Source organism: Lynx rufus, unplaced genomic scaffold (genome assembly GCF_022079265.1).
Source record: "Lynx rufus isolate CCGP_SWC_20201006 ecotype Redwood Valley unplaced genomic scaffold, mLynRuf1.p SCAF_2, whole genome shotgun sequence".
Lineage (NCBI taxonomy): Eukaryota > Metazoa > Chordata > Mammalia > Carnivora > Felidae > Lynx > Lynx rufus.
In genome coordinates this window covers 11,196,415-11,224,310 of record NW_025814834.1, presented here as the reverse complement: position 1 = coordinate 11,224,310, position 27,896 = coordinate 11,196,415, and the positions used below count along the sequence as shown (strand labels likewise).

At 40.5% G+C, this 27,896-nt stretch overlaps 1 protein-coding gene across 1 annotated transcript; it reads right to left on the bottom strand.

Annotated features, from left to right (window-relative positions):
• Positions 1-49: 49 nt before the first annotated feature.
• LOC124515979 (thiamine transporter 2-like) lies at positions 50-25,466 on the bottom strand. Its single transcript, XM_047085085.1, has 5 exons — positions 25,317-25,466; positions 22,244-23,060; positions 18,122-18,314; positions 11,631-11,772; positions 50-223 (listed from the first exon to the last, which is right to left on the bottom strand). The coding sequence occupies exons 1-5, from the start codon at positions 25,464-25,466 to the stop codon at positions 50-52; spliced, it is 1,476 nt and encodes a 491-aa protein (XP_046941041.1).
• Between the last annotated feature and the right edge of the window lie 2,430 nt (positions 25,467-27,896).

Sequence of the window (27,896 nt, the reverse complement as noted above, 5' to 3'; positions counted from 1 at the left end):
GCCATGTAGGAACAGGCCGTCTTCTGAGTCCATGATAGGAGAGACCAGGCTAAAACTGTGTCACTGTGTTCGTATCAGAAATGGAGTCCTCTGGATCATGTAGATTCTGGTCAGTAGTAGAATTACATCTTCCCTGTCTGCATTTGGCTGAATAGATTATGTAAACGCTTCTCATTAGGAAAATTCCAGCAATAACAGAGAAATAACTCCCATAAATTAAAAACTAAAAGAAGACAAAAAAAAAAGAGAGAAATCATGAATGATATAAAAATGGATGTTCAACACTACAGGTAGGTAATGATGCTTTACTACTAGCTGTGAGATTTAAAAAAATTTTTTTTTTCAACGTTTATTTATTTTTCTTCGGACAGAGAGAGACAGAGCATGAACGGGGGAGGGGCAGAGAGAGAGGGAGACACAGAATCGGAAACAGGCTCCAGGCTCCGAGCCATCAGCCCAGAGCCCGACGCGGGGCTCGAACTCACGGACCGCGAGATCGTGACCTGGCTGAAGTCGGACGCTTAACCGACTGTGCCACCCAGGCGCCCCTACTAGCTGTGAGATTTTAAACAGATCATGGATCTTCTCTCTGCCTCAGTTTTCCAAATTGTAAAATTACAATAAAACCCATAGTTACACATTTGTTGTGAGGATTAGATGAGTTATTACATGTAGGGTGCACAGAAAAGTACCCACATAGTGGAATTCAATCAATGTCAACTGTTTCCGTAGTTCTGAAGTTCTCCATCTATACAGACTCTATATAGACTTCCTTCTTGTTTTTCCTCCTTTTTTTCTATTCACATTTAGTATATGAAATTGGGAGTTCATTTTTTTCTTAGACCGTAACATACTTGACAGTGTTCCTATCCAAAATATTGAAATGATATTAATAGATAGGTAGAATTTTAGAACGCAGATATATTACTAATGAATACATTAACCTTGAATCATTTGTTAAAAAATTATTTATTTATTTATTTATTTATTTATTTAGAGAACCAGCAAGAAAGGGGCAGAGAGAGAGGTGGGGGACAGAGGATCCCAAGTGGGCTCTCTGCTGACAGCAGAGAGCCTGATGACGGGCTTAAACTCACAAACCGTGGGATCATAAACTGAGCTGAAGTCGGATGCCCAACCGACTGAGCACCCAGGTGCCCCGAATTTTAATCATTTTTAATGACTCTCCTTAGATATATAGATCAAGAGGACTTAATTATGCTTTGTCTTTTAAAAAATTTAACTATATTAACTCTTAAAATTTTTGTTTGCATCATATGAATTTTCCCTCCCCACTCCAAACTTTAGATGTCTTTCCATTTTAGATGTGTTTTCTGTAAATAGACCATAGTTGTAAGACTCTAACCTGAAAATATTTTTATTGTCTTTATTCGTTTTTTTTGTTGTTGTTTTTTTTTTTTACTGGTCTGTCTAGCTTGGAATCACTTAACTTTTATTTTTGGAAAATTATAAACATTCACAAAAGTGGACAGAATAGTATACAAATGCCCATAAATCCGTGATCTGGTTTCATCAATTATCAGCTCATAGCCAGTCTTGCTTCCATAGTGCCCCAACCACTTACCTTTTCATCTCACAGATTAATTTGAATCTAGTATCATATCATGTAATGAATATTTCAGTTTATATCTTTTTTTAAAAAAAATTTTTTTTCAACGTTTTTTATTTATTTTTGGGACAGAGAGAGACAGAGCATGAACGGGGGAGGGGCAGAGAGAGAGGGAGACACAGAATCGGAAACAGGCTCCAGGCTCCGAGCCATCAGCCCAGAGCCCGACGCGGGGCTCGAACTCACGGACCGCGAGATCGTGACCTGGCTGAAGTCGGACGCTTAACCGACTGCGCCACCCAGGCGCCCCAAGTTTATATCTTTTTAATAAATGTTTATTTATTTCGAGAGAGAGCAAGAGAGGGCATGCTTGCAAGCTGGGGAGGGACAGAGAGAGAGGATCCCAAGCGGGCTCAGCAATGTCACAGCTGAGCCCCAGGGTTCCATCTCATGGGATGAGGTGAGATCGTGATCCGAGCCAAAATCAAGACTGACTTAGCCACCCAGGCGCCCCTCAGTTTGTATCTTTAAAAATAGGGATGCACAGGGGCACCTTGGTGGCTTAGTCGGTTAAGGTTAAGCGTCTAACTTCGGTTCAGGTCATGATCTCACAGCTCGGGAGTTGGAGCCCCGCGTTGGGCTCTGTGCTGACAGCTCAGACCCTGGGGCCTGCTTCTCTGCCCCTCCCCCACTCACACTTGCTCTCTCTCTCTCTCTCTCTCTCTGTCAAAAATAAACATTAAAAAAATAAAAATAAAGATACACAAAAGCATAACCACAAATAATTATCACACTTAAAAAATTAACAATTAAAAAAATAATTTTCTTTTCTTTTTTTTAATTCTCATTTTCTTTTTTTCATTTAAAAATTTAAATTTAGGAATCATAACCTGAGCCGAAATCAAGGGTCGAACACTCAACGGCGGACCCTAACAATTCTTTAATATTGTCTAGTCAGGGCTCAAATTTCCCTGCTTGTCTCAGAATAGTTTTACTTTCTGGGTATGAATCAGATTTCAAAGAAGATCCACACATCGTGATTGATTGCTGAATTTCTCAAGACATGATCAGTCTTCATTTTATTTGTTGGAAACCTGTCCTTTCCCAGACTCTGGTGTTTTATGGGTGACATCCCTGGACGTCACTTAATGAGTTCTTCTGCTTCTCCTGTTTCCTGTGTGTTGGCAGTTCAACCCATGAGTTAATTTATTATTTAGCGATAATTAACCTATTTGTATTTTTTACCGCCCTGTTTTCCCTATTCCTCACGCTCTTCAATTTTCCCCTCCTTTCTCGAACTCTTTCGTGTGACCGTTTTTCCATGTGCTATGCTTTATTTCTCTCTCCTGTATAATAATTGCGTAATCTACGTCTAATTCTTTCCTAGTTACACTTGAAATAGCAGCTCTTTTTTTTTATAAATTTTTTTTTCAACGTTTATTTATTTTTGCGACAGAGAGAGACAGAGCATGAACGGGGGAGGGGCAGGAGAGAGGGAGACACAGAATCGGAAACAGGCTCCAGGCTCTGAGCCATCAGCCCAGAGCCCGACGCGGGGCTCGAACTCACGGACTGCGAGATCGTGACCTGGCTGAAGTCGGACGCTTAACCGACTGCGCCACCCAGGCGCCCCGAAATAGCAGCTCTTAAATAAAGCAGTGGTGTGTTAAGCTCACGCTGGTGGCTGTTGCATGCCTCAGGTACAGGCAGTAAGGGGGAGAACTGTCTGCAGAGAACTTCAAAACTGTAGCAAAACTGATTTAAAAGTCTGTTGCGTGTCGTTATCGTCACGCTGTGGCAATTTGAACAATGCAGGTGATGAAACCCACCTCCCCGCCGGAGGGACTTACACCCCGTTCCCCGCTTGGTGTGTGCCCCCCAGCAGTGTCCCATCGGTAATTCCTGCCCTCCTCTGCAACAGTACAAAATCTTTCGTTCTGAACATCCTTCTGCTGACAGCTATCACTGCTGTCTGCTACTTTGGACATCTTTTAAAGAAACTCCTCAAGGTGTAAAATGTAACTGTTTTAAATGCTTCGTGTTTTGATTTACTCACACCTTTCTTTCTTTCTTTCTTTCTTTCTTTCTTTCTTTCTTTCTTCTTTCTTTGCTTTTCTTTCTTTCTTTCTTCTTTCTTTGCTTTTCTTTCTTTTCTTTCTTTCTTCTTTCCTTTCCTTCTTTCTTCTCTTTCTTTCTTTGCTTTTCTTTCTTTCTTTCTTTTTCTTTCTTCTTTCTTTGCTTCTTTCTTTCTTCTTTCTTTCTTTCTTCTTTCTTTCTTTCTTTCCTTCTTTCTTTCCTTCTTCTCTTTCTTTCTTTGCTTTTCTTTCTTTCTTTCTTTCTTTCTTTCTTTTTCTTTCTTCTTTCTTTGCTTCTTTCTTCCTTTGCTTCTTTCTTTCTTTCTTTCTTTCTTTCACATTCCTTCTTTTGGGAAATACCTTCCTCTTGGGATAATTTTCCTTCTTCCTCAGGTGCATCTTTGAGAAATTGCTTCTGTAAAGGTTTGTTGGTGATAACACATTCATCCCATTTCTGTTTGTTTGCAAATGTCTTCACTGTGCTCTCGTATTTATTTATTATTTTTTTAATGTGCCCTCAGTTTTATTTATTTATTTATTTTTTACTGTTTAGTTGGAGGGAGAGACAGAGGGAGAGCTCAATGAGTGGGGGAGTGTGAGAGAGAGAGATAGAGAGACAGAGAGACAGAGGGAGAGAATCCCAAGCAGGTTCTGTGCTGTCAGTACACAGCCCGACGTGGGGCTGGGTCTCATGAACCGTGAGATCACGACCTGAGCCAAAACCAAGAATCCAAACGCTTAACTGACTGAGCCACCCAGATAGTCCTTGCTCTCCTATTTATTTATTTATTTGTTTTTCAATTTTTTTCTAATGTTTATTTTTGAGACGGAGACAGAGCGCGAGTAGGGGAGGGGCAGAGAGAGCAGGAGACACGGAATCCGAAGCAGGCTCCAGGCTCCCAGCGGTCAGCACAGAGCCCGACGCGGGGCTCGAACTCACAGACTGTGAAATCATGACCTGACCCGAAGTCAGACGCTTAACCGACTGAACCACCCAGGCGCCCTCCTTGCTCTCTTTTCTAAAACGTGGTTTCTCTTTGTCTATAATTCCAGGCTGGCAGTTTTTGTCTCCGACACTTGAAGTCATTGATTTTCTGACTTCCGCGTGAGCTACTGAAAAGTCCGTTGTCTATTATAATTTCTCTATAGCTGATGTTCTGTTTCTCTATTTTTAAGATTTCTTTTTCTTTGATTTTCTGCATTTAACCCAGTGTGTTTAGATATGAATTTTCTTTGACTTACTCTTTTTGAGATTTTGGGGGGCTTCTTAATTCTGAGAACACATGCTTTTGATTACTAGTGGAAAATTCTCAGTGTATATTTATTTGCCTCTCTGCTACCTTAGAATTTTTTTTAATGTTTATTTATTTTTGAGAGAGAGAGACAGAGAGAGAGTGAGAGAGAGAGACAGAGAGAGAGAGAGAGCATGAGCAGGGGGAGGGGCAGAGAGAGAGGGAGACACAGAATCTGAAGCAGGCTCCAGGCTCTGAGCTGTCAGCACAGAGCGCACTGCGGGGCTTGAATCCGCAAACCTTTGAGATCAGGACCTGAGCCGAAGTCGGATGCTTAACCGACTGAGCCACCCATGTGCCCCTCTATTACCTTTATTATCTCCTCAAAGAACTCGAAATAGGTATTTGTTGAACTTTCTCATTTTAATCCCCATGCATATGAATAATTTTTCCACTTCTCTCACTCTCTGTGCTGCATTCTTGGTGATTTCTTCCCATTCAGTAATTTTTCCTATGTATGTGTCTACGTTGCCCGTAACATGTTTAAGTTCCTAATTCTGGTTAGTTCTATTTTTCCCAGATCTTCATGATGTATCTTGTTCCATTCTTATGTTATCATTTTCCTCTGTGTATAGACGTGTTAAACATCTTACTTTACATTCTGATGCTAATTCCTCTGTCTCAAATCTCTGTCGGTCTGATTCTTTATTACTTCAGTTGGCTTGCTCATGGTACTTTATATCTATGCATGATTTTGGACTTTTAAAAAATCATAATCTCATATTTGGTGGAATTTTATCTGCGGCAGGTTTTTTGATTTCTGCGTGGAAGGACAGTCTTCCAGACAGCATTTATTTGGACACGTATAAGTGCCTGGGGCCATTACCAACCAGGGGCACTTTAAACTAAACACTCAGCTTGAAAAATAATGTTTAGCATGTAGAAATTGGGCCCTGGAATTATGTGAGTGCTGGCTTATGAAGCAAATCTCTAGAATAAATTCCTCTGGCATCACCCCGGTTCATCTTCTTTGCTGGAGGTCCCCCCACCCCCGCCATAATTTCATGTTCTATTTCATCACTCACCGACAGTGTAGATTTGGGGTCGCCACTAACACCAAAATTCCAGGTCACTGGGAGAATCAGTCCAGCATGTGCTGGAGCACATGATAGACCCGGTGTGCCCTTATCTATCCGGTTTCCTGTTCCTGCTTTGACCTCTGGGGCGTTTTCTTATTTCTTACCAATTCAGCCATTTATTAAAAAATCTTCAATTTATATCCAGGAGTTTTAGGTGTTCTATAGCGTCATGTGTTTTTCCGATAACTAGTCGATGGCTTTAGTGGAACGAGGCCTCTCTTATTTTAATATCTTTAAAAGTACGTAGCTTTTAATGAAAGTCTTTCTTAATTTAATATTTTGACATTTGTTTAAACTTTAAACTTACAACCTGGACATCCACCCTTCTTCTCCTTCTTCAAATGCAATCCCTTAACCCCAATTCCTCTAAGGTACCTGCATTCAGATCATTTCCACTAGAACAGAAGAGTAGGAAAGCAAGACAATGTCTGAAGGTCAGGACCCAAACTCATTGAAAATCCATGTAAGTATTTTGTTTGATAATGAAAATCCGGCTTCACCTTCAGCTATTCTTTGGGTTAAGAATCCAGGGGCGCCTGGGTGGCGCAGTCGGTTAAGCGTCCGGCTTCAGCCAGGTCACGATCTCGCGGTCCGTGAGTTCGAGCCCCACCTCAGGCTCTGGGTGGATGGCTCGGAGCCTGGAGCCTGTTTCTGATTCTGTGTCTCCCTCTCTCTCTGCCCCTCCCCCGTTCATGCTCTGTCTCTCTCTGTCCCAAAAATAAATAAACACGTTGAGAAAAAAAAAAAAATTAAAAAAAAAAGAAAAAAGATTCCAAAATAGTTTACAAAGTAGCGAAACCTAAGTCCGACAGAACACGTATCTCATGTTTGAGGTAATGAGTGTGAACTGAACACGCTCATCTGAGCTATCTAGACCGGCAAATATTCCATGATTTCAACACATCTGAAAAATTTCAGGTTTGATGTATGGGAGGCTGCCCAATACCTGAACGAATCCCCATTTCATGCACTTAAAATAATAGCATCGCTGTTCTCCTTTTTGTGAGATAATCTTTCTGTTTAGAGTGCCCCTTCCCTTATTAAGCCCTTTGGGGTTAAAACTAAAAATCCATTTTCATGATTCTAATTTTTATTTAATTTAAGGCAGACGAAAGTACCAGTTATCCTAGCCAGATAATCTAATGGAGTGCGTAATCAGGGTCCATCTGGTCCCAGAGTGTCTGAGTGCAGTGGCTTCCTGCTAAGAGAGCTGGTGAGGATCATTTTGCATTTCTCAGTGAGGACAGGGAAGCCAGAGCAGGGCGGCAGCTGTGGTTTTTATGACATTGAGGGATCACTTTACTCCCATGCCCTTTCCCTTTTCTTTTTCATGTGTACTTCCCCCCACTTGCTGGTGATAGGGTTCAGGACAATTTACCCCCAAATATGGCACTTAGGCACAGTGAATATTTTTTACCTGAAGGAATCTGAGATATAGCAGGTGCAGGAAGGACTTTCTGACCGTCCCCTGGAGCAGGTCACAAGACCCTAGTGTCTATATTCGGAGGAAAGGAACATCCTTATCGCCGAAGATAAAGGGACACGGAAAGAAATCTGAATGAACAGGCTGTGTGAAGCTTCCCCAGCTTACTATTCTTAGCTCGTAACCTTCTTGTCCTATCGTGTTTTTTTCCCCCAACTCTCTTTATCAAATCTAGCACAAAAACACTCCAGCTTATTTCTTTGTGTCTTCACTTCCTCATGAAGGCTCCCGCGTTACATAAAACTTACAACCAAACACAGTTGCGTACTTTTGTTAATCTTTGTTACAGAGACCCAGCTGACAACCAAGTAGGGTAGGAAGAAACAATATTTTGACATCAAGCGTTGCTCTTCATAGCTTAAGCCTCAAGACTATCCAGGGAGAAGGAGGGTAATGAGATTCATGAATGGGAGTTGAATGAATGGCATCTCCCACAATCAACATGAAATTTCTGGTTACCAATGTGTTACACATTCCAAGGGGTATCTCTGCAACTTGGAGGGGGGAGCGGGGTCTGGGGGTGGGAGGTATGGAGGGCTATAGTAACGGGTAACCAACCTGGAAATAGTTGGGTGTCTTGGGGTGAAACTTGTGAGGTGTTATCACCTCTTTCACCTGACAAAAAGAGTACTTTTTAAAAAATCAGCCTTTTTGGAGTTGTGTGTTACTCACCCATTCCCTCCAAAAGTCCCTCATAACTTTAGACTTAATGGATTTCACTTATTTTTTTTTTAAAAACGAAACTTCCCCAGAAAATTATTTTATATCATCAGTATACCGCAGTATTATCTTATGCCTTTAGTAAAAACACACTTTAAAGTTACCACTTCTTACACAACTAGCTCAATTACTCCTTAGCTTTTTCTAGATGAGGTAAAAAGATGCTTTTAACTTTTCTCATGGGCCTTTTCCCCTTAGCCTTTTAGTAATATTCGAAGATGTACATGGAACCTCTTTTCAAGATCTCTGTGGTCCTTTTAAGTTGAGAAAGTTATAAAAAGCTTATTCTGTGATAACAGTTTGAGAAATAATGCAAAAATGGGGGACTTAGTTCAGGATGTCTCAACACAGACTTCTCTCTGCTGAATCTCTAAGTCATACGAAAATGCTGACTTAGGTTGTATTTTCTATTTTTTAGATTCCAATCTTTTAAAATGGCACTTGAAATTATAGTAGGAAGCTCATGGGCTATCGTAAGTGCATAATCAATGACAAATAGGCATTTAGGATTGAGATTTGGGAGTTATTAATCAATATATCTGTATATTCTTGGCTCTCCAAAGTTTAATTCAAGCATATTCAATCAGATTCTTACCCAAAATCAATTTTTAAGAAGGTTGCTTTTCAAAACCAGGGATCTGCAATGAGACTTCTTTTGTCTGGGGAATATTTTATAGAAATAGGATTTGTCTTCTGTTATGCCTTTGGACTAAATATTTTTTGCTTACCCGGCTCTGGCATCCAGGTAAACTAGTCCTTTACTCAGGAGTTTTTACATTAAGTAACTTACACGAAAGAACCTCTATAAAAATTGTGCTAGCATTGAGGATATTGGCAGAGACTACAAAAGAAGATAGAAATATAATGAAAGATTTTATAGGAGTGCCCCGAATCTAGATTCCCCTTTGTTGCGAAGATAAAACCATTTGGAAGTCTTGAATTATCAGGGGAAACAAAGGTGGAGCTTGACTTTTACTGCCAAATTTAATTTTCACCCCCAGCTCTTGATGTTTGCGAGAACTCCTCAGAAAGGTCAAAATGTATTGATTTTCCCACAAAGCAGTCGTTTAAATCAGATTACACAAAATAGTGGCAGAGAGGAGGACAGGCAGATGGACGGGCAATTTTCTTCTCAAGTTCTATTTTGCCTCCTTCTGTTCTAGGAATTCATTAATTTCAGATTAAGACACAATGGATTTGTAGAAAAATGAAGGAAATATCTGGAGGTGTGATGTATGAAGAAGTCCTTAGAAACAATAAGTGCATCCTAACAGTGTTGACTAATGTGAATAATTATTCTTTTTTTCTATTAAGAAAAGAGAGGAACGCATCCACATATTGAGTACACTACCGGCCAGGAATGGTGTATTTTACAGGTGGGCATCTAATCTAAGATCTCATAAAGTAGGTTTTATATTTTCTATTTTACTGAACAGAAAACTGAGACATTAAAACAAAGCTACATCTCCAGGGTAAGGATAAAGAACTGGGTGGCAGGTGCAGCGAAAACAAGATTGGCCATAAAATGATAATTGCTAAATTTGGGTGATGGGTGCCTGAGACATCATGACGCTATTCTCTCTATTTTTAAAATGTATTTGAAATTTTCCCAAATAAAAAGTTCTTAAGAAATCACTAATGAACATCAAGGTTCAAATCCACTCTTGGTTGTTTTCAAGCTTGTGCTCTCTCGATCACATCACCTATCTAGTAATTTCTAAAAAGCTGGACAACAAATTTCAAGCTGGGTAATAAACCAGGAATTTAAATTTTATGTTAGAAACTAACAGTTGCTTGTTTTATGTTCTCAAAAAGAATTGAGTCTGAATCAATCTTAGTGTTGTATTTATTCAATGAAGATGTCTTTCTTTCTATTGAACTAGTGTGAGATTAAAATAAACCTCTTTTTTAAAAAAAATTTCTTTTAAGTTTATTTATTTTTGAGACAGAGAGAGGGACAGAGCATGAACGGGGGGAAGGTCAGAGAGAGAGGGAGACGCAGAATCTGAAACAGGCTCCAGGCTCTGAGCTGTCAGCACAGAGCCCAAAGCAGGGCTAGAACTCACGGACCGCGAGATCATGACCTGAGCTGAAGTCAGACGCTCAACCGACTGAGCCACCCAGGCTCCCCTAAAATAAACTTCTTAAATGTCCCGGTGTCGTGTTTCCTGAAATGACTTCTTTTTCTCTTTTTCTTTTTAAAGAAGACATTTCAATATTCTAAACATTTGCATTGGATATGTAGAGACATGTAAGATCAACCATTTTGTCCGTAAGACTGAGTAGGCTTACGAAATTTGTGAACTAAGCTCTAATAAGATTGAACTTTAGCCAGAACAAGAAAAACCTTTAGCTGTGGGTAATGAGAACCACCACTTAAAGTGGAATGACTTCATGGCTCTATTTTAGGTCATTCTTTCACTCTAGCACCTACTTAATGAAAAGTTCACCTGTTTAATAAAAAATTTTCTTAAGAAATAGAATGCATTGGGGTGCCTGGATGGCTTAAATGGTTGGGTGTCCGACTCTTGATTTTGGCTCAGATCATGATCCCAGGGTCGTGGTATTGAGTCGCATGTTGGGCTCTAGGCTCAGTGTGGAGCCTGCTTGAGATTCTCTCTCTCTCTCTCTCTCTCTCTCCCCCCGTCTGCCCCTCTCCCCTGCTTGTGTGAGCACGTGCTCTATATCTCTACAATTAAAAAAATTAAAAAAGAACTAGAATATATCTTAACCTCATCATGTTTATATCTCTCAATACAAAATTATTCCATTGAAGACACATATGCTAAATGAAAAAAGCCAGAAACAAAAGGCTATAGACACTATGATTCCATTTATGACTTAAAAAAACATTTATTTATTTTGAGAGAGAGAGAGAATGAGAGCAAGCGAGCAGGGGAGGGGCAGAAAGAGAGGGAGAGAGAGAATCCTAAGCAGGCTCCATGCTGTCAGCACAGAGCCCGATGTGGGGCTCGATCTCACGAACCATGAGATCATGACCTGGGTGAAATCAAGAGTCAGACACTCAACTGACTGAGCCACCCAGGTGCCCCATTTATATGACTTTCTGAAATGACAAACCTATAGGGATAGAAAAGTGATGAGTGGGTTTCTGGGGGTGCTGTGGAGAGAGGCAACTGACTGTAGAGGGACATGGGCATTTTCTCGGTGAAGGCACTCTTCTTTATTTTCATGTGGTGGTAGCTACACAGCTGTGTTTTTGCCTAAATTAATAAAACTGTATATACATTTATTCATGTGTCAATTTATTGTATGAAAATTATATCTCAGAAAGTCTGATTACTATGTATAATAATATAAATGTGTGTGTGTGTGTGTGTGTGTGTGTGTGTGTGTATAGTTTCCAAAGTATGCCTCTGTGTCAGTGAGAGCACAGAATCATGCACTTACCTGTATGCTGACCGGAAGCCCCAGTCCCTGGTTGTCAACCACAGCTATAGTCATGACAGTCTGGATCACCAAGGCAATGAAGGTGTTGATTCCAAATATCAGGGCATAGCGTTCCACGCTGAGGTTAACTGCAATCTGAAATCTAACATTGTACAAATGGAAAGAGCTTTGAAAGCATACATATGTGGGCTTTTAAATACAGAGCAACGAATCGTGTTGTTCCCAAGACTGGGCTCCCCTCAGGAAGCCCAGGCTTCTGTTGACAGTTTCTTGCTAAAAGCTCTTCTAGCAGACAAAAAAGGAGTGAAGGGTAAATGAAATAGTGAAGTGTTGTATTTTCACATTCCATGCGATGTGATGTATTTTAAGAATTTAAAATGAACGAACCTTTTCTAAAATTGAACCAAATATTCCAAATGTTCTGCAATGAGGGAGCACTGAACATCACTGGATGTGGCTATGGTTTATCAGTCACTTTTTAACTTAGACGTATCAATGAGTAAATCACAAGCCCCTTTGATGACTTTTTATTTATTTGGAGATTGTTCACTGGATCACTGACTGTCTACGTTAGCGGTTTCAGAGTCTAATAGGGGAATTTTTCTCTGGAAAACTCACAAATTATTTTCTTTCACAGTTGATTCAATCTGGCATTAGTTCATTTTAAATAATTTATTGGGTTTTTAATGTTAGCCAGGCAAGACTGACATGTATGCATTAGAATTGTTCCACCTAATTTAGCTAAGACATTTATAACCTGAATCTATTTAAAAATATGAAAACAAATGGAAAGTTTTAACTATTTTCACATCCCCTCCCCAAATCCACACAGCAAAAAACAATCCAAGCATTTAAAAATTATGTGATTCAATGAAAATGTATTATTTCAGTGCAAAAACTTACCAGTTAAACATAGCAAAGCCCATAAATAATCCTAGATCCCACAAAGTGAATATAACGGGTGGTCCAAATAGGCTTTATATAATTTCGGGATTTTCTTGCTCAGCTAACAATTGTTCCTTTGGAAAGAAATGTTACAGGAGACAGATGCTTTTGAAACCTAGATTAAGCCAAATGGCAGATTCCCTTTTAGTGTGCAAATTATTCCAGGTTGGAATCTTGATTTAATATTTACAGATGCTTCAACAGCTTATCAGTGATTACTTGGTTTGGGAGGGAGACACAGAATCTGAAGCAGGCTCCAGGCTCTGAGCTGTCAGCACAGAGCCCAATAGGGGGCTCAAAACTGCGAATGGTGAGATCATGACCTGAGCCAAAGTCAGACACTTGACCAACTGAGCCACCCAGGCACCCCCTGATTAAAATCTTTTTTCAAAGCTCCTACTGGATTATTTCTATGTAGGCATAAAGCAACCACTGGCCAGGGCTGGTAAGTTCTTGGAAAGAGAATTGTATCATGTTCGTCCGTGAAGCATTTAGCACTAAATACAGATGAACCTCTGAGATAGTCTATACTTTTATAAGATAGTACCACTTAGAAATTTTATTTGATCATTTATGTTCCACATATTGTGAAAATACAGGATTGGCACTTATCAATTTACCTTATAACTTAAAGGAAAGTAATAGCAACGTTTTCTAAAGCATTAAAAAAAAAATACATTGGTGTGCTGGGATGGCTCAGTCGGTTAAGAATCTGACTCCTGATTTCGGCTCAGGTCCTGATCTCACATTTCATGAGATCAAGCCCCACATTGGGTTCTGTGCTGACATCATGGAGCCTGCTTGGGATTCTCTCTCTCCCTCTTTTTGCCCCTCCCTCCCTCATGATTTTTCTCAAAAATAAATCAATGAACTTTAAAAGCACATTACTTTGTGCCTATAAAAAATAGAATGGTTAAATTAAAAAAAATCAATAGCCCAAAGTTTTTTTTTTTAATATTGTATTATTGTATTCACTTTTTTTTTCAAGAAGTGCTAACCAAATGCTTATTATGAGGCAAAAACTAGGGTAAAACACCAAGGTATACAATAACAAACTTGATTCTATCCTCACAGAGCTTATACTCCAACAGGGAATATTTAACTGTTACCAGATAACTGCTTTGACTAATATTTAATTAAATTTATCAGTTTTTATCATGAAAAAGATACAGGTAGTAAATATCTTTTTGTAGAAAAATCAAATTATTTTTTATGAACTTCTTGTATCACGTGATGGTTGAAACCATGGCTGGTCAATTATCTTAGAATTCCTTCCAAATCTGAACACTAACCCTTTGTACTAGAGATACATGTATCCAACACTTGCCAAATTTATTTGAAAATTTTCTTAGAAGCTGGAGAAGTAATAAGATGTAAATGGAGTTAGAGTGATTGGATTCACCTACAGAGAAAATGATATTCAATCAGTATTCTGAAGGTGGACATGTGTGTGATAATTTCATTCAGCACCAAATTTGACAGATCTATGAAGTCAAGTTCTCTTCTTTTCCCCACGGTGAGTGTGTATCCTGACATTAAGATACTATCTGTCGAGCGCTGTTTAGTAATTAGATAATCTAAATAATGTAGCCAAAGTTAATTATGTCTAAAATAATTCTTCACTAAACCTAACAGTCACCTGACTGAATGGACAAATTAGATGATCACTGAGTTTTATGTAGAATGCTCTGAACATACCGTCTGGGAAAACCCTGATGGTCAGTGTATAAGTTCCATCGTCACGGGCTCCCAGAATCGCAGCATTCTTACTATTCGTGTGGCTTACCCCTCTACTTCTGTATGTCTATAATAAATCATTCTGAGAATTTATCAATACACCAAAACATTTGGGTTGTGTTTTTTCTGAAACCATCTCACATTCTGACAGTTAATCTAGCTTTTTTTCCTTCAAATTTTCTTATTTGTTTCTTTAGTAGAACAATATTGACTTGCTTCATGGTATGCAGTAGAAATGCAGATAGCTGTGAACCAATCTGTTCTGAAACATTCAAGAATAATACTTTTATTTTTTCATTGTGTAGAAGCTGTGGCCGGGGACAGTACAAATAACTCTGAAAAAATATTGTTGCTAACTTTCAGGTTCTCCAGGTTCTCCATTTTCCTACATATAGCCATTGAGCGTTAAACCAAACGGATTTAGGTTTGGCTTGAGTTCTTTTTCCTAATCAAGAGTTAGATTTCGAAGACAAAACAAACAAACAAACAGCAAAACAACACAAAACAATTCCAAATATTTTCTAGAACAAAAAGTGGGGGAAGACAGCGATCTCGTTAGGATGTTGAAGGTCAGAAAAGACTGAAATAACAATAAGAAAGTAACAGGGTAAGCCAAAAATCATGCTATCCCATTAAGAAAACATAAGTATAGTCAAACTTCTGAAAACCAAATAAAAACAGAAAATCTTAGAAGCAGCCTAGAGCAAAATTACCATCACATTTAGGGGAACAGCAATGAGAATGACAACTAACTCCTTAATGCAAGCTGAAAGACAATGGAAGGATAAATCTTGAACATGCTGAACGGAAAAACAAAACAAAGTATAACAAAACACTATCAACTAAGAATTCTGATCAGCAGAACTGTACTTAGAAATGACAGTAAACTTCACTTTTAAATGCATAAAATTTGAGAGAAATTGTCACCAGGAGGTTTTACTACAAGAAATGGTAAAGGAAGTTTTCAGGCTGAAGGGAATCAAGAGCAGATGGAAACTTGGATAGAGAAAGAAATGAAAAGTACTGAGAAAGGTAAATCTATGAGCAAACATAAGAGATTATTTTTTCCTGTCTTCATTTTTAAAAGATAACTTTCAGTTTATAGCAAATGGAATAATAACGTATTGTAGGGTTTATAACAGTTACTGAAGTACAATCTGTGAAACAGTACAAGGGACAGGGAGTAAATGGAATTATGTTGCTCTAAAGTATTTATACAAGAAGTGGTACAACATTAATTTAAGGAAAACTGATGAGTTAAGAAACCTAATCCCACTAAAGACATAAAGACTTAGCCAAGAAAAACCAATACAGGAAATAAAATGGAATTAATACGAAAGCTCAATTGACTTCAAAAAAAGAATAAAGAAAAAAAAAAAGAATAAAGACAAATGAACAGGTGGGACAAATAGTAAACAAATAACAAACTGGTAGACTTAAACGTAAACACGTTACATGGAGTTCATGGGTGAGCTCCTTGAATGTGTAAATTCACATTTTAAATTAATATTTATGGTTTCTTGGATATGTAAAGTAATGCTTCTCATCAAATTTGGGAACTTTTTGGCCATTATGTCTTTACATGTTTTTTTCTCCCTCTTTGTGTTCTCTTCTTCTGGAACTACATAATGCATATATTGATTGACTTCATGATGTTCCACACGCCTCTAAAAAAGTCTAAGGCCAAACAGCACATCCAAGATTATGCAGCTGATAATGTTAGGTCAAGGAAACTATTTCAGCTGCTTGCTTTATCACTGATCAACTTCCTAACTAAAATGAAACACATTGCCACATAGGAAATGAGGAGCTATACCTACCTAATCCTTTAGGCAACACTCATCACCTCTTCAGCTCATTTTCTTTCCTTTTTCATTAATCTAGATAAAATATTTCCTATGTTTCAACCACTGTGTCATTTAACATTTATTATATTCATATGTGGTTTTATAGAACAGCTTCGCCTTGGGGCGCCTGGGTGGCGCAGTCGGTTAAGCGTCCGACTTCAGCCAGGTCACGATCTCGCGGTCCGTGAGTTCGAGCCCCGCGTCAGGCTCTGGGCTGATGGCTCGGAGCCTGGAGCCTGTTTCCGATTCTGTGTCTCCCTCTCTCTCTGCCCCTCCCCCGCTCATGCTCTGTCTCTCTCTGTCCCAAAAATAAATAAACGTTGAAAAAAAAAATTTTTAAAAAAAGAACCGCTTCACCTTTACAACTGCTCTGAGGCTATTCAATGAGTTGTTTCAAAAAGAAACCGATGTGCCATGATTATTCAAGCAGGTAGGGAAAATTGGGAGTGCAAACTAACTTAGTCAAAATTAGATACAATCACATATCATTAAATGATGCTGCTAAAAAACCAAAATCAAAGTGCAGAAACTGGAACACTGGTACACTGTTGGTGGGAATACAAAATAGTGCAGTCACTATGGAAAATAGTGCAGAGGTTCCTCAACAAGTTAAAAATAGAACTACCCTACAATCCAGAAGCTCCCACTTGCGAGTATTTATCCAGAAGCATCGAAATCAGGATCTAGAAGAGATATGAGCACTCCCATGTTTGTTACAGTGCTATTTTCAATAGCCAAGACGTGAATAAAGATAATGTGGTATATACACACACATGACTACTATTTGCCCTTCAAAAGAAGGAAATTCTGGGGTGCCTGGGTGGCTCAGTCAGTTAAGTGGCCGACTTCAGCTCAGGTCACGATCTCGCGGTCCGTGAGTTCGAGCCCTGCGTCGGGCTCTGGGCTGATGGCTCAGAGCCTGGAGCCTGCTTCCGATTCTGTGTCTCCCTCTCTCTCTGCCCCTCCCCCGTTCATGCTCTGTCTCTCTCTGTCTCAAAAATAAATAAAAAACGTTATAAAAAAATTAAAAAAAAAAGAAGGAAATTCTGCAATATGGGACAACATGGATGAAACCTGGAAACATTCCGTTACATAAAATGTGTCAGTCATAGAAGGGCAGATGTTGCACGATTCTATTTATATGAGGTGTCTAAAGTAATCAGATTCAAAGAAGCGAAGAATAGAAAGAATGGTGGTTTCCAGGGGCTGGGTGGAGGGGAAAATGAAGAGTTGCTACTTAATGTGTATAAATACCGATCTTTCAGTAATGCAACATAAAAAATTTCTAGCGGTCTGATGAACAACATTGTGCCTATAGACAGCAATACTGTAGAGTGCACTTAAAAGTCTGCTAAGAGGCGTAGATCTCAAGTTGTGTTTTTACTAAAATAAAAAAAAAGGGAACTACAAAATAAAAAAAAAATCAATAAAATTATTCCATTAAGTAAATAAAAAATAAAAAAAGATAAAAAACCAAAATGTTAGGACATATCACTGTTTATTACTTGTGAGAACTTTGAATTTTCTTTGCCTGATTAATAACTTTAACCAAGTCCCAAGAGAGAGCTGGTTAAAATAAGAATATAGTTGTATTGTCTCTTATTTTTTTTAAAGTTTATGTATTTATTTTGAGAGAGAGAGAGACAGAGAAAGAGAGAGAGAAAAAGAGGAGCAGAGAAAGAGGGAGATAGAGAATCCCATGCAGGCCCCAGGCTATCAGCATGGAACCCGACACAGGGCTCGAATTCAAAAACAGTGAGATCATGACCTGAGCTGAAACCAAGAGTCCAAAGCTTAACTGACTAAGCCACCCAGGTGCCTCCCCCCGCCCCCCCCCCCCATTGTCGCTTACATTTAGCATTAAATATAACATTGCAAATGCCATTCAGAAGAACTGGAAGAATAAATAAACATACTTTGTTGCTTCAGATTTAGATAAAGAAAGAAATGACAAATACTTACGCTGCTATCGTTATGAGAAGCATGTAACTTGACTTGAATATCAAAAAACCGGCATAGCACACCCAAATATTAGTTGTGTAATGCATGAGAAGCAGAGAACCTGCATCTGGCGCTGAGAAGATCGCCAGAGCCAGCTCTCCCAGGAGGTTCCAATTGACTTTCACACAGCCCGCTGTGAAGGCTGCCAGAGCCCCTGGAAAGAAAGGAATCAACGTATATTACATCTTGTCATTCCGTGCATAACAAAGTAGCGTGCCGCTTTGTTAAAATTCACATTGGATAGAAATTGAAGCATTTCCAGTCTTTGGTAAAAAAAAAAAAAAAAAAAAAAAATAGACTTATCGTGAACATCGATTGAATGAAAATCACTTGATCTGGCTTTGTGAAGTGTACATAACTTTTCCTCTTAAAGTTTGAAATAGATCAACTGAATCTGGGTGTCCATAAATCACACACTGGAATGGACCCGTAGAGCCCATTTTTTCCTTTCTTCTTCCCTTTGCAGAGGATAAAACTCAGGCTCAGAAATCTGGTGTCAAACAAAAAACAAATTCAGACTTTGATAGGGAGAGGCTTTATTTAGAAGAAAGGCTTGTAACAGCACACTCTGATTGCCAAAATCTGCAAGCATCTTGAAAATCAAACAGAAAAAGGATTTTCTTTTATAGGGTAATCCTTCCCTATAGGGCAAGCAGACATAAGCAGGATCTTGAAGGGGAAGCTGGACAAGCAAGGGGAAATGATCAGGGGAGTCTGATAGGAAAGTGTCCCGCTGTGGTCAGCTAATTTTCGGGAGAAACTGATGGGGGCTGGGGCACATTCCGTATTGTGTCGTGTTTACTCAGAGTTGGAGAAGGCAGAATGTCCAGGGATCTGTAGTAAGGAGAGGAGTCTGACCAAAGTTTAGTCAAGACAAAGCAGACTGTATGGAATGGTAAATTGGGAATACTTGGTGACCTAGTGAGATGCCAAGTTTTTCAAGCTGAATGCCAGCTCTTGCTTCCAAGTCTTTCTCTGTGCCACGTTACGGCTACTCTAGCAAGGAGAGACTCGCTCTCAGTGTCCCTGTCTCTGTTTTCTTTATCTTCTCTATAACACTGATTTAAAAATTTCCTCAAATTCCTGACAGGTACCAAACTTCTTTTAAAGAATTCTCTCTATACACTTTCCCACCATTTGTTGGTTTGATCATTCCCCTTTATACTTGTTCACACATTCATTCACCTACTCACCCATCAACTGTTTTGGAGCTTCTCTGTGGAAAAATGTGGTAAATGTTGGATCCTTGCTCTTGAAAATAGTATAGCCTACTGGAGAAATTGGATCTGTCAATTTATAGTGTTACTAAGAGTGCGGTAAGGATTGTAAAAACACTGATTCTGACTCAAATTTAAACAAGCCATAACCCAGTGGTTCTCACATGGGCCTTTTGCCCTTCAGGGGACAGATGGCAATATTTGAAGACAGTTTTGGTTTTCATGACTTGGCAGGGGTGGTGGTGGTGGTGGTATGCTAACAGGATCTAGTGGGTTAAGACCAGTGATGGTGTGGAACATCTTACAATGCACAGGACAGCACCCCCCCCCCCCCCCGCCCACGACAATTTCCCCAACCCAAATGTCAGTGTTGTTGAGGATGAGAAACTTTGACCCAAGCCCAACATGTAGTCCCTAGACATATCCTTAGGACAAATCGATACAATGTGCATTATATACACGTTCTTATAATGTGTTCCTATAACGTGCTGTGAACAAAGTAACCACTTGTCAGGTTTCTTACTACCCTTAGCTTTCTTTCTTAAAGACATGGCTTAGTTTACATGAGGTCTTAAGTCAGCAAACCACTCCTTTTTCTCCTGGTTTTACCTAAAAATTTGACACTAATTAGGATCCTCGCTATCACAAAGAGACTAAAGAACAGCTGTGTTTAGGGGGCTTTTAAAGAATAAACTTTATGAACACTTTACCTTTTCTACACATTATCTGAAGAGAAGAGGATTTTTTTTTCTCCCTTTTCTCCAGGAGCAAGTCCCTAGAGAGGAAATGGGTTTAAGGTAAACAAATACAAGACCAGGTTTCTAGGAGCCAAAATGGAATTTTTAGAAAGGGAAATGGGAAGACTCTTACCTCAACAATGGACCCTGAAATGTTCAATAAATATGTGGGTGTGGAACACCCCAACTTCAAAAATAATATCTTCAAAGTCTTATTTGATGTGAAAGCTTTGTTATGTCAGGAAAATCCATGCGTTGTTGGGCTCACTTCAAAGACAGCTCTGACCTCTACCCTTCTGACTTTAGACCATTAACTCTTGACTCTTGTGTCAACCCACCTTCCCTCACTCTTTTCACCTCACTCCCTTTGGAAAAGTATTTCAAACTGTACAAAATAGGTTCTGGGAAAAAGGAAGAGTCCATGGACAAGAATCTAAAATTCCCCCAAAACTGCTGTAGCTTCTCAGCCAGGAGGGAAATTTTTCAAAAGAAGGAAGCCCAGGACAGGGTTGAAGGGTGAATCTAGTGGTACAAGTTGGAAACACTCAATCCCCCAGAGACCTTCTCAAGGTCATTCAGTCTTGCTGCCTCTTTTTTGGTGGACAAAATGCAGTATCAGAAATCCATCTATGGGTGAATAAGGTTGAAGCAGACACTTGCCAGTCAGCTCAAGGAGAAGCAATAAATACTCAGAAACACACATAGTCTCTTGGAGGGCCCGCCTCTGCCACCTTGCCATTTTCTCCATAATCAAAGATTACTATTGGGGCGCCTGAGTGGCTCAGTCGGTTAAGCGTCCGACTTGGGCTCAGGTCGTAATCTCACAGTTTGTGAGTTTGAGCCCCGCGTCGGGCTCTGTGCTGACAGCTCGGAGCCTGGAGCCTGCTTTGGATTCTGTGTCCCGCTCTCTCTCTGCCCCTCCGTCGCTCATGCTCTAACTCTCTCTCTCAAGAATAAATAAAACATTAAAAAAAAAAAAAGATCACTATTTGTTAAGGGCTATTGTGGAGGGACACACTTCTTACTGGCTCTTACTAAACATTTGAATGAAAGTATAATACATATGAAGGGCCAGAGAGAAAATTATACAATACAATAACCTGGCTGTGGAGAAGAGATAGGGTAGAAGATTGTAAGAATCCAAGCTGGATTCACTATTATTCTAGAAAATATTTGGATATGGTAGGTAATGGGGAAGCTGAGTATGGAAAATAATCTTAATCAGAAGACAACAAGCTTTGGCAAATTCCCACATGTAGAATGAAGGAAAGATCTAAATATATTATTTAAGTTGTCTTGATGGGAACCTTTGAAATGGTAAAGCAGTTCTTAGAACAGTAGCTTTCAAACTTCTTTGACCATAGCCTGAAAAGGAAATATATTTCATATGTCCACTGGTACATTTATATGTGAGCGTAAACAGAATTTTCATAAAATGAAACTTACAAGCTGCTATGCTCCCTATTCTCTATTCTTTATTCTATTCTATTTTATTCTATTCTATTCCATTCCATTCCATTCCATTCTAAATTTTCTATTCTGTTCTTTGATTTAAAAATGCTGGTTAGAAATCCACTACATTAATCTCAAGATCTATAAAGGCCCAAATAGTAAATATTTTAGGCTTGTGGGCCACATAGCCTCCTTTGTTTTTATTTGGTTGCTTGCTTGGATTTATTACTTTTACAACCCTTGTCATATATTGTTTTTTTTCCCCTTACAACTTCCTCTTAAAAATGTAAAAAGTATTATCTCTGGTGGGCCATGGGCCATCGTTTGCCCACTTCTATTAATGGTTTGCAAACCATAGTTTAAAGGCTAGTGTTACAGAGTGGTTAGAGAGGAAAGTGATTTGGTAGTTTTACCTTAAACTGTCCAACTCTTTATGGCCAGTGGGACACAAATTCGCAGTCCCTATTTTTAGGGGTGGATTACACTATTTTCCATGGATAGTTTTGTCAATCTTCCCTTGAATTCATTGCCTTTTTAAAATTTGGTGACAAGAGCTCTTTTCGTTTTCGAAATATTTGGTATTCATTGTTGACATCTCTACAACCAATCTCTCCGAGACTATGATTTGAAAGAATATATTTCCGCCACACTGAAAAGAGAAAGTCTGGTGGACCTACCTCCAAACGTTGCAAGGGCTTCTACTGCTCCATTATAGATCGCAGAGCTCTGGGATGGTGCCTTGTAATCCCACAGGATTTGAACATAGTTCAAAACCTGGTTAAAACCTGCTGTGGAAAAAGCCCACCACAGGGACCAGTAAAAAAGATGCTTTGAGGAGTAGCAACCCTTCAAATCTTGGAACCACTGCACAAAAACTCTCAGCGTTACATTTCCCGGCTTTGGATCGTTCAGCGGATCGTCGTCACCCAGGTTCCCTGAAAAGGTGACTAATCCTTTGCAGACTGGTTTGCGATCCTTTTGTGGTTCCTTTGAGAAAGCATCCTTTCCCGGCGGCTTGGGAGGAGCTCCTTTGCCGGGCTGTACATGAAAAAACATGCTCTTCTCAGGCATTGGTAGGAACAGGGCGAAAAGAAGGGCCACACAGACAGAGGCCAAGGATATGACGTTGAGGTGAAAGTACGATAGGCTGGCCAGGGATACCAGGAGCTGGGCCAGCACCGAGGCCGCCGTGTAGGCCACCAGGGTGACGCTCCTGCAGTAGCCGCTCACTTTCTGGTAGTGCTCCGGGCTGACCACGCTGTAAATGTAGGCATAGTAGGCCACCTCGGAGGCGGAGACCATCCCATAGAAGAACTCTAGCACCTGCATGGCTCTCAATCCTTGACCAAACACAAGCAGCAGCCAGGTGACGACGAAGCTGATCCCTTGCAGGATAATGACTGGCTTGTAGCGGACGTAGTCGGTGGCGATGAACACCGGGAGCAGCAGTGCCAGGTAAGAGTATGTCCAGATGGGAAAGACCTCTTTTGTGATCTGTGAGGTTAAACGGGGAGGGTGTGAGGACACAAGCACGAGGAAGCGGAACACACACCTGACATATATCTTATCCACACGACGCGTATCCATCCCAGGACGCATTGCTGGGCCCCCGTCAGTTTGACCCTTCACAGGACTTTCTGACAATACGGTGGAAAGCAACGGGAAACTGAAACTCAAGGGAAAGAAGTCCCCAAATCATAGAAACTCATGACATGTGGGTGCCTTCCTCCAGGTATAAAGAAAGAGCGGTTGCCGTCCTCAGTGATCTGCTTCTTACATTTTTAAAATGTAATATGATCTGCCTACGCTCGCCAGGCTGGGAAAAGAGGCCCTAATGCATATACTAAGCTCAACAGTTTTTCCGGGGCGGTTCAGGGCTGCTCAGGTGCTGTTCCTGTCCATTTAAGATAGTTTCCTCTCCTTCAATAAGGTTAAAAGGAATGTTTCAGGCACTGGCAGAACCTGACCATATTTACCTTTGATTCCCATCAGTATGTAAAATGTACAGACCATCAGGCCGTCGTCTGGGTGATCAGGAAAATATAGAACAAATGACCAGTTCAAGACTCAGCATCAGAAGAAGGGATCTGTTCTTCGGTTCTTCTGCATTCTTGGCCTCACTTTCTTGGGCTGCTTTGGAGGACCCAAAACCCAAACCAAACTGCTTAGTGTCTTGTCTCTCTCTTGCTCAAATCGGCTTTGGCCACGATTTTCCAGGGAACACTGGTTATATCAGCAAATCATCTGAGCCCATCCACAGTACATGATAATTTCCGCTTCTGTAAGCGGAATCTACAGCAGATAGAAGATGACGTAAAGAAGGCTGGTAGACCCTCTTTTGGGGTCTCCCTGACCCTCTCAAACCTTAGGATCTCAGATCACTGACATAAACCACCCACTTACTGAGCCTAGGAGTGTCCTTTGTTTTGACCTAATCTGTGCCCTCACCCCTTGAGTTCCCAGGTCCCCCTTTACCTACGTGTTCTCACAGTTTGGTAGAACTTTATTCTTGTTCTTCCTGACACTCAGGGGTAGTCACTAACCCGGGAGAAGATACGTCCCAGATCTGCTTTTTGTGACTGTCCCTGGCGTCTAAATCCAGCCCGGGGCTCTCTCCCAGCCAAACCTGTCTGCACCTAATGGCATTCAAGACTGGCACATGCTTTTCTTATTGGGAGGGAAAAGGGTGGATTGGTTCACAAGGCAGTTTCCTTGGCGTCGGGTAGGGACACAGGCATGGTTTCTGGGAGAGGGTGGCCAAGGGGGATGTAATTGTTATGCCCCATTTGCTGAATAACCAGCCTGTAAAACAGGTGTGACTCCCCCCCCCCCCCCCCGGAAGAAATCAAACTGATACAGGGCTTTGTCTGGCCTTCTTATTGTTCGGTGGCTGAAAGAGGTGGTTCTCAAATGTTCGCACAGATCAGATTCACCTGGAGGGTTTGTTAAACACCAGACATTCAGACTCTGGAGATCTGGGGTGGGGCCTGAAAATGAATATTTCTAACCAGTTTCCCAGTGATGCTGGTGCACTAGTCCAAGGACCACACTTTGAGACCCACTGACTAACAGGCTCCCTAGGATTAGATCCTATGGCCTGACTAAAAGCTGACAATGGTCTTAATATTGATATGTAAAGAGGCAAAAAAAATCTTCGGAGGACTTTTTCAGATGCCTTTGTATAACTTTTTCCTTCCCAATCTTACACTACCCTGTAAGGTTTGTATTTATACCTAGGGATGGCTTTATTTCTTTTTTTTTTTTTTTTAATTTTTTTTTTTCAACGTTTATTTATTTTTGGGACAGAGACAGAGCATGAACGGGGGAGGGGCAGAGAGAGAGGGAGACACAGAATCGGAAGCAGGCTCCAGGCTCCGAGCCATCAGCCCAGAGCCTGACGCGGGGCTCGAACTCACGGACCGCGAGATCGTGACCTGGCTGAAGTCGGACGCTTAACCGACTGCGCCACCCAGGCGCCCCGGGATGGCTTTATTTCTAAAGGTTCATGATAATCAGCAATGACATCCTGGAGTATGATTTGTGTGCAGCTGGAAGACTGTTTTGGATTCACCCCTTTTTTGTTGTATCAAAAAGTTTTACATTTTTGCACGACAGACATGCAGAAATTATTAAGACCCGTTTTTTCGCATTTGAGTTTGCGAGAAGTTCTGATATTTTGCTTCTACCCAAAACTTTAGACGCCGGTTTTCACAAGATGTAAAACTAAGATCAACATGTGAGTAATCTTACCGTGCTGAGGCTTATATTTTTATCTGGTCCTGCTAAATAAGGTACAACAAATGGTTCTGATGGTTTCATCATTGAGAAAAATCCAAAGCAGCAGAGGATGACTGTGGGAAAAACCCAGGAATGGCTTGGTGATGTCTGGCAACAATTCATGGATGGTTACGCTTAAAAAAAAAAAAAAAAAAAAAAAAGCAAGTCAGAAGATTGATGGTTTCTTTTCATAAAACTTGTGTTCTCTTCCCCATGTTCCATTTGTCCTTTGGTCCCAAAAAGGAAAAAACGAAAAGCATTGCGACAGTAAATATATACCACAGGTCAAAACGCAGGAACTTGAGTCTTGCCTTTGCATTTCTTGGTTTAAAGAGAAAACTGATGATTATTTGAAAACACTGCAGTCGGGATTAAATTTCATCTCAGCTGGAATGGCAGGGTCGCTGATGAAAAACCAGTTCCCAGCATTGCAAGCCAGTCAGCCATGCTCTCCTGTAATCTTTCATAGTAGAAAAAAGTCAGGGAATTTCTCCTAAGGTGGAAATCTTGGGCCTGAGATAAGATTGGTGGAATTTTGATAGACACAGTTGCTAAGCAAACGTCTGCTTCATGGTCCCCATCCTGAGCCTATTACCCTGTAGTGGTTGATGACCTGGAAATTCATTAATGAATGCTTGAAAATGGTGAATAAAATAGCCTTTGGGGGAGTAAAGATTTATAAAGCAGATAGACCCCTTGCTTCTTCTAAGCATTGAATTCAAAGTAAACATTGGTTTAGCATCAGAAGCCTCAACTAATTAAAACTGTCATCCACCCAGGTGATTTGGATTGTTTGTAATACCTACTTTCAGAAGAATTACATGACAATATCGCATCATGGATGAAATTCAACGGTATTTAAAAGTATTTTCCTGAGTTGATACTTGGTTCCTGCTCTACTTTTTCCCCCACTTATGTTGCTAATACTGAAATGTCAGAACTTCCGTCCGGGAGGATAAACCTTAAGGTTGGCTGACTGAAGGAAGACATGGTTAGCCTGAAGAAAGGCAATCCACTGCTCTGACAGAATCTCCCTCGCTCAGTCTTCAACCGTTTTTCCTCCCCGAAGCTTCCTGACCCTCTCCAGCTCCTCTCCTGCCTTAGTCTATGCTCTGTCTCCGTTACAGCCCTGGCGAGGCATTATGGCATGGAAGTCAAGGGCAGGGCTCTGGAGTCAATAAGGTCCACATTCTTCTCCGCTGCTTACAAGCATGTAAACTCTGGCAAGTTACCGGATGTCTTCGGTACCTCGGATTTCTCATCTGTAAAATAGGGAAAATAATACCTACCTCACGTTGTGGAGACTACCCACATCCGGACATGTTAGAACGATGCCAATCAGTAAGCCTAAACTATGCAGTCTGCAGGGTGGATGGCTTTCAGAGGCACTGATGTATTGACATCCATACCTGCTAGTTAGCCTGGGAGCTCCGTGGGGGCAGGGATTCCTTTTTGTCACCGAGTCTAGCACAGAATCATATATATCAAAGGTCTCCTGGAAGGTGTCTTCAACTCCTTGGTGAAAGTACATCCGTTGGACCAAACAGGGTTTTCTAACTGAGCAAAAAAATTCATATAATAATAAGGAGATATTTCCCAAGTGTTCTGGTTATTTAAAGTTGTCCTCTGGAGTGGGAACTATAAGCCACCATTGGATTTTCAAGAATATGGAGGTTACTCTGAAAATCGTTTTGGAGTAATGAAAGGGGAATTCCTGGTGAGAAGAACACGGGCTTTGCAGTTGAGCAAATACAGATCTCCGATCCACCTTTTAAGTTGTGTGACCCTGGACAAGTTTCTTAATGGACAGAGGCCTCAGGTTTCCTCACCTGTAGAGTGGATAACTTCCCATTCTACCCCAAGTGTTGGCAGCCAGGGTGTCAAAGAATGTTGAACTCAAAATGGGTGGATTGGTTGGTTTGACTAGACTATGGAATCTGTTCCACCGCGATGGAAGGATTCACGTAGCAAGTGATCATGTGGAGAAACAGCTACAATAAATCTTGAATATGGAATTTGGACTGCGGGTGTGAGGACGGGCTCCAAGTTCGCCCCCTGCTGGTATCTTCGCTTATTGCAAAAAGACGGTGTCATTTGATCTCTGGTGTTTTGCCTGCACAGACCTTCTGGATTGAACTGCTTGCTCTATGGCCTGTGGAAAACTAATGGCTCCCTAGAAAGAACCTTGAAACACGAAGCATACGCTATTCCCTGATATGAGGTCTCTGCTGAGGTTGAAGGGAGCAAAGAACCCAACGTGAAAGATGCAAACATTCCTTCCTCGGACCTTGCTAATTCCAAGGCATTTTTCGCTTTTTAAAATTAATGGCAGAGTTACTGCTTTAAAAAGGGACGACTACTGAATTTACAATCCCAGGTTATCTTAGTGGTGTGGTTGTTAATAGTTCAAACAGATGATAATTCGTAGTTGATTTTTAACCTGTTGCTTCAAAGGTCATTGGAAATCAGTTAAAACGTTACCAAACGGATGCTTCGATTTGCTCCTAATTATGTCAAAACGCAAATTTCTAGTCTTCCTGAGGATGTCGGGTG